The sequence below is a fragment of the Manis javanica genome, chromosome 11 (genome assembly GCF_040802235.1).
Source record: "Manis javanica isolate MJ-LG chromosome 11, MJ_LKY, whole genome shotgun sequence".
Taxonomy (NCBI): domain Eukaryota; kingdom Metazoa; phylum Chordata; class Mammalia; order Pholidota; family Manidae; genus Manis; species Manis javanica.
In genome coordinates, this window is record NC_133166.1 from 110012421 (window position 1) to 110023387 (window position 10967).

At 64.6% G+C, this 10967-nt stretch overlaps 1 protein-coding gene across 1 annotated transcript; it reads right to left on the bottom strand.

Annotated features, from left to right (window-relative positions):
* Positions 1 to 573: 573 nt before the first annotated feature.
* Positions 574 to 10362, bottom strand: FGF3 (fibroblast growth factor 3). Its single transcript, XM_037011670.2, has 3 exons — positions 9747 to 10362; positions 7626 to 7729; positions 574 to 2470 (listed from the first exon to the last, which is right to left on the bottom strand). The coding sequence occupies exons 1-3, from the start codon at positions 9964 to 9966 to the stop codon at positions 1997 to 1999; spliced, it is 798 nt and encodes a 265-aa protein (XP_036867565.2). The 5' UTR covers positions 9967 to 10362; the 3' UTR covers positions 574 to 1996.
* Positions 10363 to 10967: the final 605 nt, after the last annotated feature.

Sequence of the window (10967 nt, forward strand, 5' to 3'; positions counted from 1 at the left end):
TGGATGGATAGAAGGATGGATGGATGGATGGATGGGTGGATGGATGGATGGATGGATGGATGGATGGATGGATGGATGGATGGATGGATGGATGGATGGATGGGTGGATGGGTGGATGGATGGATGGATAGAAGGATGGATGGATGGATGGGTGGATGGATGGATGGATGGATGGATGGATGGATGGATGGGTGGATGGATGGATGGATGGGTGGATGGATGGGTGGATGGATGGATGGGTGGATGGATGGATGGATAGAAGGATGGATGGATGGATGGGTGGATGGATGGATGGATGGATGGATGGATGGGTGGATGGATGGATGGATAGAAGGATGGATGGATGGATGGGTGGATGGATGGGTGGATGGGTGGGTGGATGGATGGATGGGTGGGATGGATGGGTTGAGTGGGTGAATGGATGGATGGATTGCACTAATCATAGACCTGCTAGTCGTTCACCTTTCCAAGTCCTTCAAGCCAGGGAGGTGGAAACCTCTGAATGTGCCAAGGGGCTCAGAGGCCTACTCAGAGCTGAAGCTTGGTCACCCAGGACCCACAGGCCTTCCCCATTCAGGGAGGATCCAGAGGGCACCGGGGCGGGGGTTCAGCACCCCGCACCCTGGGTCCCTGTCTGCTGGCTGCACACAGACAGGGCAGACTCTCCCTGGGCCTAGCCCAGGTGTGGGCGAGCAGCGTGGCTGACAGCCTCCCAGTCCACCTAGTCACCTCTCCCCTCAGCTCCCTGGGGAGAGCTGGGTGGAGGGGTCCAATGCTGGGTGTGGCCGAGGACGAGGCGGGAGGCGGTGCCAGAATACAGTCACCCCCAGGACAGAGCCTTGCCAGCTTTGGGGTCCTGTAAATGTGCAAACTGGACAGAGGAGCCCCTCTGCGTGGGCAGGCCTCGCCCCTGTGTGGAGGCGTGGGGGAGCACTGCTTCCTGCGCACAGGTGCCAGGCCGCCTGGGGGCAGGTGGGGCAGGTCGGGGCAGGGCATCGGCGATGCCACCATCTCTGGAACCCGGCTTGGGTACGGGAGCCCTGCCCAGCAGGCCCTCATTCTGCAGAGCAGGTGCATGGGACAGGGAAGTTACCTGGGCCCTCAGCCACCAACTGGCTGTAGACCCTGGCAAATCGCGCCACCCAGACCTCAAAGCCTCATTTTCTTAGGTGAAGCTCAAAGCCCTGGTGGAAGGTACGAGGAGACAGGAGTCCTGGGCGAGTCGCACTTGGCCTTCAGCACAGGTGCTCAGAACTGCCCGCGGAGACACGCACAGCCTCACGCAGAGCAGCTGCTCCTGAGTTCCGGACAAAGTAAGCCTCCTCCTCTCCTCTACACATGTGCACCCACACACTTACACCCAGCACAGTCGGAACATAGCCAGGATGACACGAACGCACACACACGTACACACCTAGGCACGGGAGCGCACACCCAGATCCATGCACTCAAAGGAATCCACAAGCACTTGGCCCACACACGTGAACGTGCCTTTTTTGACATCCACACAAATCATCTACTGGTTTCAAAAGACAGTAATTTTCAAAGCCAGGGGTTTAAAATGCATCTTGAGCCCAGTTTCTCAGAATGCAATCCTGCATCTTCAAGTAGCAATTTGGCAGGGACGCTGCTGTCACCACAAGCGAACCTGTTGGAGTGAAAACTGCCAAGTGTCTCCTCAGCTGCATCATCATCTATTAAATAACAAAGTACTTTAAAGTTCCGGGGCCGCCCTCCCCCAGCACGGCGATCCCCGGCAGGGAGACTCCTCGGTGGGCTGGAAACCGGGCACTTCAGTGGGTTCTCCCCGTGGGCGAGGGGGGCAATCTGCCAACAGAACCCTACCAGCGCCTTGACTTACAGCAGCCCCCCTCCGAGCCCTGCCTCGGGGCCCCCAGGTCCGAGGCGAGCCTTGTCTCAGAGAATCAGAAAGGGCTGGAAACGCCTTCCGCTGGTCCTCGAACTGCAGCAGCCCAGGGGCAGGGGCGAGGCGCAGTCAGTCACGGGAACCTGCCGAGCGCGGGCGGTCAGCTCGGACGGGACACTCGGGCACTGGCAGGTCCGCGCCTGCCGCTGGGCCGCCGTCGTAAGGCTGAAGCCGAGCCACTCCGCTGGCCTGGGCGGCTAAGCGCGGCCTCCGCCGCCGCCGCGGGCGCCGCGGGCCCCTGCCCGGTGGCCTGGGCACACGGCCGCGGAGCCCAGCGCCGCCCTGGAGCAGCTGCACCATCTCGTGGTCCTTGGGGTCCAGCACGCGGGGCAGGAACAGGGAGGACTTCTGCGTGCGGCGCGTCTTGAAGCCCCTGCGGGGCCGGCCCTTGCCGTTCACCGACACGTACCACAGTCTCTCGGCGCTGGGCTGGCGCGGGGCCCCGGGGCCGCCGGGCACCGTGCGGTACAGCCGGGACGCGTACGTGTTGTAGCCCAGCTCGTGGATGCGCTCCACGAACTCGCACTCGGCCGTGTAGGTCTCCTGAGGGACACGCCACCGTCAGCAGCCGCGGGACCATGGGGCCCAGGGGCCGCCTTGGCCTCTGCCCCTCACCACTCCTGCTGGCCGGCTGCCCGTCCTGCTGCCGCCTGGCACCCCCGCCCCTCCGCAGCCCCGCCGGCTGTGCCCTCTGCCCAGCGCACCACTGCCCCCCCGCCCCCCACGTGGGCCTGGCCTTCTCCCTGGCCCTGGCGAGCTTCGCCTGGAGGATGCAGCTCAGCGTCCCCCCCTCTGCTGAGGCTCCCCGAGCGCCTTGGGAGGGCGGACTCTCCTGGGTCCCTGTCCAGCTCCCCCGGCCCCCCTGCCCCTTGCCCTGACCCCAGCGTGGGGACATGTGGAGAGAGGACCGGAGGGGCCATGGCCGGGGGTACGGGCCCAGGTTCTGCACTAAACTCAATGCGGGTCGGCCTGAATCTGAGAGTCTCCTTCTTGTCCTTGGGGTCCCTGCCCCATAGGGTGGAGCAGAAGCCAGGGCCTGGGCGGAAGTGCCCGCTCCCCAGTGCTCAGGCGCTGCCCTCTCGGACTGGGAGGCAGGGCCCCAGCACCAGCAGGCATCAGCGAGACTAACTCAGCAGAGGTCACCGTGGGCACAGGGTGGAGGCCAGGCGCCCTGCCCTCAGCATAGACTGGGAACAAGGTTTCACCTGTGTCCCTCAGGGCCCACCTTGTGCGGCCTCCCCAGGTGGAGGCTGGGGAAGGGGTGGCTGTGCCTCATGCCTCCCCAGCTCTTCAGTCCCAGATGGGGCAGATGGGCTTGCCGGGAACCCCTCCGCCCCCCCACACCATGCATCCCTCCTCACACTGCGCCCAGGGGCAGGGCTGGGGGCAGGGACAGGTGGGCAGAGCGGCCTGCCCCCCTCCCAAGAGTGGGTAAGAGCAAGAGACCCCCATGGTCTGCCTGCACCTGCAGAGGACTGGGCCAGCTGCTGAGTGCAGGGGCCCAAGGGGCCACAGGCCCACTCTCGGGTCACAGCTGGCGTGGTCAGACCTATGAACGGAGCGGCGTGTGACGTGGCAGGACCTCAGGAAGCAAGACATTTGAGCACCAAGCAAGCGCCCCTTCCCTGATGACCCGCAAATCCAGAGGTAAGGGTGGGTGCCCCGGCTGAACTGGGGGTGCTCTGCCTCCCCTTTGAGGATGCCCAGCGCTCCCTGGGTCACAGTATGGATGCCACCACCTAGGACCAGCCTCCACACTTTATAGATGGGAAACTGAGGCCCAGGCTGGCAATCACAGAGGGCTAGGAAGCTGGTTTGGTCTGTGCCCCTCCACTGTGTGGCGTGGGGCTCGGAGGTCACCTGGGGGGACCGGGCAGGCTTCCCCCTCATCACACATGCTGAGGTCACCTGGGGGAGTGGGCAGGTTCTCCCTAACATCACACACACTGAGGTCACCTGGGGGGAGTGGGCAGGCTCTCCCCCACATCACACATGCTGAGGTCACCTGGGGGGACCGGGTAGGCTTCCCCCTCATCACACACACTGAGGTCACCTGGGGGGAGTGGGCAGGCTCTCCCCCACATCACACACACTGAGGTCACCTGGGGGGACCGGGCAGGCTTCCCCCACATCACACATGCTGCACTGGGGTCTGTTCCCCACATTGAACTGTGAGACCCTCAAGGCAGGACTGGCCCTTCTCCCAGCCCCTCTGCCCTGGAGAAAGTGCATCATCCAGGGTCGAGGCCCTTCACCCAGGAGACTGGGGACGGGCTTTCTCTTTGCAGAAGCACTTGGTGGGGGGCAATAGCAGGGACACAGTCCTGCGAGCCTCAGAGTGGAAGAGTTGAGGCCCTCCTGAGGGTGGTCGTGGGGCAGGCAGAGCATTGCATGCACATTGTCGGGGGTCCTCTGGGGACCAAGGGGAACAGAGGGAGGCATCGGCTCAGTGCCAGGCCCCAGAGGCCAGGGAGTGGCAACCGAGACTCCCTGCGGCGAGCTCCCAGCAGGTCCAGTGTCAGACTGGTCTCTGCCACCCACCCCAGGCTTCTGCTCCCCAGGGTCCCCCCAGAGGCACCCCCTGGCCTGGTTCCACCTGCTGAACTCTACTCTTCACGGTCTGACCTCAGCCGTGGGGAGGCCACTCTTCCTTCTCAGGCTTTGCAGCACTCAGAGCTGCTCCAGAAAAGGTGGCACAGGGGCGGCTGGCAAGGTGGGGGGCAAGCCAGGGGGCTGGCTGCACAAGGAGGGCAGGAAGGTGGCTTCCCATAAGCATGATGGCGCCGTGAGGAGGAAGTGGGCTGAGAAATGCCTGCCCAGTGAGGTGACATTCGGAGAGCCATTAGGGAAGGGTGGGCACTTTCTAGTGAGCAGTTTTGGTGACAGGAGCAGCGCCAGCAGGGCTAAAGCGTGGCCCGGCAGGCAGCACGGACTGCTCTGGAGCGCCAAGGGAGGGTCCCGCTGCCGGGGTGGGAACGTGAGTCACGGAGTGCAGGTGGGAGGTGGGAGCGCAAGGCAGTCTGGCCACCTCTCTGTGGGCTGAGCTGAGGTACCTGGGTGGCCGCTTGTGGGTGGGGGGAGTTCCTGGAGGCCGTGCTAATGAGCAGAATTGCATCTAAGGAAGACATTCTAGGCTTATATTTAGCATAGAGTGTGGCACATGGTCAGTGCCCAGGATGCTGATGAATGAATGAATGCCAGAAGGAGGGAGGGAAAGAGGAATGGATGGATGGATGGACAGATGGAAGGAAGGATGGACGGATGGTTGGATAGATGCCTGATGAATGGAAGGATGTGGATGGAAGGAAAGAGGGAGGAGGGAAAGGTAGCTGGATGAGCAGGTGGACGGATGGACAGATGAATGAACGGAAGGACGAGTAGAAGGGTGGCTGGGTGCGTGGACGATGGGCAGGTAGAAGGAGTGGAAGGTGGTTGGTGGGTGGGTGGTTGGACGGATGGAGGGATGGACGGATGTGGAAGGAAGGAAGGATGGACGAGTGGCTAGACGGATGGTGGACTTGTGGAGGGAGAGGCTGGAGGCGGGTAGCCTGGTCCCCAGGCTGCTTGGCGATCCGGGCAGGGGTGACAGGGCCTGAGCTGTAAGGACACTGGCCGCGGCATAACGCAAAGAGGGGCAAGGGCTGTGTACTGAACAGAGGTTCAGAAGGCACGGTGGGGGCTGGGGGCTGGGCTGAAGGCAGGGCTGGGAGGGAAGGTGGGTCGCCAAGGCTCCCAGCTGACCTTGGGCTTGAATGAGTGGCTGGCGGGGCCCTAATTAGGGCAGGGGAGGCAGAGCAGCTGCCGAGTCCAGCTGGGGTGTGCTGCCCTCTGCCGGAGGTCTCTGAGCCATCAGGGCTTTTCGGAGGTGATCTGTCACCCAGACAGGAGGTCAGGGCTGGAACTGGGAGCTGTCGGGGTGCTGTGGCCACTGACCCACAGAAGGGGATGGGTGGCCAGCGGGAGGCAAGAAGCAGGCTGCTGGTGAAGACCAGGGAACCCAGGCAGGGAAGGGGCGGGGCCATGGAGGCAGTGCCCGCGGGCAAGCTGGTGCCCAGGATGGGCACAGGGGGCAGGGGCCTCGCCTCCCAGACTGCCTGCGGGGCAGTCACACCTCTGCTGGGTGCTCTGAAAAGTTCCGCACCTTCTGACTAGACCTCCTGGGCTCTCCCCTGTGGGGAAGGAAACTCCCCTCCTCCTTGCCCAAGGCTGGCACTGTCGGCATTCAGGGATGGAAGTCACAAGTGGACCCTGACCTGTCGGGGTCCCCCAAAGCCCTGGGCCTGGGTCCCCCGTGGGCCTCACACCTCTCCTGATCCAACTGTCCGTGCCTCACTCTGTGAACTTCCCCCATGTGAACAGGAGACCCTGTGTGGTCAGCAGGGCCAGCACCATCACGGTAGCCAGCAGGCTCTCCCCTGGGGCCCCCTCCAAAAGGGACAGGAGTGACTGTGGTGGTCTAAGGCCATTTCGAGAACAGAGAGTTAGTTCTACTCTCCCGGCACCAGGGGCAAAGGGCCTGAAGGGTCCAGAAAGCTACAGTCCGCCTCAGGAAAGAGGCAGGCCAGACCCTGGGCCAGGGGCACGTCTTCACAAGCCACAAGTGGTGTACACAGCCTTGGAAGTACACACAGAAGAGGCCGGACCCCCTCCAAGATACAGTTTCTATTAAGTGGCCCCTGCGTCAGAGAAAACCAAAGAGTATATTCCAACTTGTCTATCTTCTTTAGGAAAACTGTGAAAAATCTGTGAAGTACATAGTTCAGGGGGTTTTCTTGCAACTCTTTTTGATCACACTGTACCTGACTTCAAGGGGGGCAGGGCCGTGTTGGTGAGCCCCCCCAAACACGACTGAATGGAGAGAGGTGGCCGCAGGGAGATGGTCCTGGGCTGCATCTTCTGGACTATATGTGGGTGGAAACCCTCTCATTGCCCAAGGAGGTATCAGCTGAATTGCACGTAATGGCTGGTTGGAGGTAGCAAATTTCCCAGTTTCACGGATTCCACTCCATGTTTCCCCACCCCCATCCTTGTGGGAGGGACACTGCCAACACCCAGAGTCCCAGGACCCTTTCCTGCCGCTGAGGCCCAGGTGGTAGACAGACTGGGTTCCAGACCTGTGTGCCCAGGACGTGGTTCATCTCCCGCCCTCTCTGCTCCTGCCTGAGAGCCCTGGTGCCTGCCTGTCCTTGTCGGGGAGAACCAGCTGAGTCACGCCGCCATGCTCCTCAGCCTCCCTGCTCCCAGGAGAGCTCTGGCCGAGCCAGAGTAGAGCTGGTGCCCTGCACACACCCAGCTGCGCCTCAGGGAGCATGGGGCCCACTTATTTCACTGGAAACTTGGAGGACGATCTCTCCCCTGTGCTCGGGCACCTTGAGCGAAGGCAGTAGCGGTGATGACAAAACGCTTAGAGGGACATTTTCTAACCTGATGGCACTGGAGAACACAGGACATTTCTGACCCCCAGGGTGCCCCTCCCTGTGGCCCAGGCTCCAGGGCACTCAAGCTGGCAGCCGCCTCTAACAGAAGCAGCTGAAAGAACAGCGGGTGCGGAGTCATGGGGCTGGGGTGGCTCCCAGCTCGAGCCCCACACCTTCCTGGACAAACCATTACACTGCCCGCAACCCCTCTGCCCCAGATGTGATGTTTGATGGAGATGGCTGCCCTATCCATGCCCACCCACACGAGAGATCGCACTCACCGAGGCGTAGAGCCGTCCCCTCCGGTTCATGGCCAGGTACCGCCCAGAAAAGAGCCCCCTGATGGCCACGATGCCCACCTCCACTGCTGTTATCTCCAGGATACCTGGGAAGAGTTGGGAAGGCTCATCACTCCTGTGTCCCTCAAAGCCCGGGTGAAGGCTGAGTGCCCACTGGTGTCCAAAACCACACTCAGGCTTGGGCAGGCGGTGGGTGTGTGGAGACAACACACACCCACGGGGAGGTGACTTTGGAAGTTCAGAGGACAGAGAAATTACTGGAAGGGAAATGAAGCAGGGGGAAGCATCAGGGAAGTTATACTCCAAGGAGAAGATCGCAAATCTGGGAGGGAAATAACACAACGTAACATTTCTGCCAGGCGACTCTGTGCCAGGTGCAGGGCTCTGCAGCACGAGGAGCTCCCTGGCACCTCTCAACAACTTTGCGAGCTGGTGTCATGATCTGACAGACAAGCAAGCCGAGGCTGCGGAGGCTGAGGGACTTGCCGGAGTCGGCACACACGTGTTTGGGCCGGACTTTAGCCCAGGCTGCAGATGCTGGTCTGAGCTGTCCAGCCCACGGTTTGCGCTGGGGTACCTGTGGGGTCCCAGGAGCGGGGACAGCTGGAGCCCTGGGTGAAGTCAGCTGAAAATATAATCCACGACGTGCACTGCGGGTGGCACCCAAACCCACTGGCAACAGACCGCGGTGGAAGGTAATGTCCAGGGTGGCTCCCGGGGTACAGGATATCAGCAGGAAGTGGGGTTCGGCCCTGGGGCTCACAAAGGGAAGCTGGCCTGGCTTCCCCTCTCTGAACGTGGTAAGTTTAAGCCCCCTCCCCTCGTGCTTTCCTTCTGGACACAAGAGCGCTTTCTCACGACCTGCAACAAAAGCCCGAGGGGGCTGGGACGTCAGCCGGTGCCCCCTCCGGTGGGGCACCTCTGGGGGCGCGCGCCTAGCCGCCGGCAGGGCAGCGATCATAGGGGCAAGACGCCGGGCCCTGGGAGGCTGCGGGCGTCTCGCGTGCCTGGGCGCAGGCCGGGGACCAGAGCAGCGCGCGTCTGGATGCGGGGCATCAGGGGTTGCGGGGGCGCGCCCTCCTCTGCCGACGCCAGGCGGCCCGCCTTGGCTCCCCCAAGAATTCGGACGCTCTGCGACCCCGAGGGGGAGACTGGATCTGGAGAAAACCCGAGTGTCGCCGCGAGGCGAGCGCGGGCCCTCCCCCAGCCCTGCCCTGCAAGCAGGGAGGGATGCCCTGGCCACCGCTAGTCTCCACCGCGCGGCTCCGGAGGCGTCCTCGGAAGACGCCCGCCCCGCAAGGCCGCAGCTCCTCGAGCAGGCCGCCGCTTCCCGCCGCCGCCCCGCATCCACCGCGCCGCGTCCTGCGCCCGGGAGCCGGGCGTCGCAGCCGAGCCCGAGACCCCGCCACACTCCCGCGCGCCTCACTGCGTTCCTGCCCCCCTCGCTTTGCGCTCCTCGAAGGACGGCTGGACACTAGCCCAGGCCCCTGGTCGTGAGAAGCCAACCCCAGGGCCTCGGGGGACTCCGGATGCAGGGCGGGGTGGGAGCTGGTCTGCGCCCTCGCCCCGCGACCTAACCAGAATCACGAGGCCCCCACCCCACCCCGCGGCGCGAGCGCCCACCCTGCCCCTCTCTGGCCTTGGGGGGCTGCGGATTCCGGTCCAGGAAAATGGTTCTGTGCCGCGGTGGCCGCAGCCCGGGAACCCCGCTGGGTTCAGACGCGCGTTTTCCGCGCGCAGGCAGCCGCGTAGGGCGGCCACCAGCGGGAGCGCGGGGTGGACTGCGGGGTCCCCGAGGTGGGCAAGAGAGGTTGTCAAAACAATAAAGAGGGTAACACATGCTTTGTCCGGAGACTTTTCTGTGAAAACCTCAAAAGGCTCAAACTTGCCAGGGCCACCCAACACAGCCCTGCGGGAGCCCCTGACCACTCGCCGCGCCCTCTTCGGACTTGAGCCTCCCAGCTCCCCCTCCCCGACGTGGTGAGAGACCAGGGCACCCCATGGGTGGTGTGCTTCCCCAGACCCCCTTCGAGCACCGAGCCCTCCTGGGCACCGCTCCTCGGCGAGAACCCCCGCCAGGGCCCCGCAGGGCCCCGCACTCACTGTAGGCGCTGTTCTCCAGGCTGCCGTTGACGCGGCCGCTCGGGTGCAGCTGGAGGTGGTACTTGGTGGCGCAGTAGAGCTTGCGGCGCCGGGGCGCCCCTCCGAGGTGCTCGTAGACGCCGCCGCGGCCGCCCGCATCCCTCGGCGACCGCGCCCCGGTGCCCGCAGCGGGCCAGCCGGGCTCCAGCAGGCTGAGAAGCAGGAGCCAGATCAGGCCCATCGTGGCATCGCGCCCGCCCTGTGGCGGCGGCGGCTGCAGGCGAGCGCGGCACCCATGGAAGGGGCGCAGCGCTCGGAGCGGGCTCCCCGCGCCTGGCGGTGCAGACTCGGGCTTCGCGGGAAGTGGGGGAGGGGCGGGGAGGGGCGGGGGGAGAGGGGGAGAGGGGGGGCTCCTTTAATTTTCACCCAGTATCGGGTGAAATTTCCGTTGCTGCGCGAAGCTCTGAAAGAAAAGACGGCTCGGCAACAAAAGGCCGACGCGGTCCCCAGGAGGAGGCGCGGGAGGGGCGGGGGCCGGGCAGGGGGCAGCCCGGGGCGCGCGGGGTTCGGGCCGGGGCCGCCTGCGCACCCTCTGCCCCGCGCGCCGCCGTCGAGCCGCGGCTTCGCTCCGCGCGCGCCCCGCGCCCCGCGCGCCTCCCGACGCTGGAAGGTCCCTTGGCTGCCCCGCCCCCGCCCCGCCCCCGGGCCAATTACGCCTCCGAAAATTACAGGCCGAGGCTTCGGGGCGGCCGCCCGCGCCCTGTCACCCCCCCCTCCGCCCCCCGTCAATCCCCGGGCACAATGCGAACGCCGCCCCGACTGGTGTCCGCGGGAGCAACTCGCGGGGACGTCGCGCTGACAAACGCCCATGAAAGGCGGCGCTTCATGCAAGGGGCCGCGGAGGGCGGCGCGGGGGCGGGTCCGAAGCGCGGGCGCGCGTGGGGACCCCGGCGTGCCGTCAGCGCCCGGGGTCCCTGCCGGAGCCAGCGGGCTGTCCTGCCCGGTCCGAGGACTGGTGGGCGGCCGGGACGTGCTCCGTCCTGTCCTGCGCGCCACGCCGACGCATCCCAAAGGGCGAGGTCTGCGCACGTCGGGGCGCCTCTGCGGGGTCCTGCCCCAGCAGCGGGCCAGACTGGAACCCGGGGAGGTGGAAGGAGGACTGGAGAGCCGGGGAAAGGGAGCAGCACCCGGAACGATCCCCGAGAAGAGCAGGCAAGGCCGATGGCCGCAGAGAAGAAGGCG

Excerpts from the sequence above, each read along its gene's own strand:
- FGF3 (XM_037011670.2), bottom strand. The coding sequence starts at position 9,966 with ATGGGCCTGATCTGGCTCCTGCTTCTCAGCCTGCTGGAGCCCGGCTGG. Across the intron at positions 7,730-9,746 it reads CCTGGAGAACAGCGCCTACA|GTATCCTGGAGATAACAGCA; the intron begins GTGAGTGCGGGG and ends AACTCTTCCCAG. Across the intron at positions 2,471-7,625 it reads GGGGACGGCTCTACGCCTCG|GAGACCTACACGGCCGAGTG; the intron begins GTGAGTGCGATC and ends CGTGTCCCTCAG.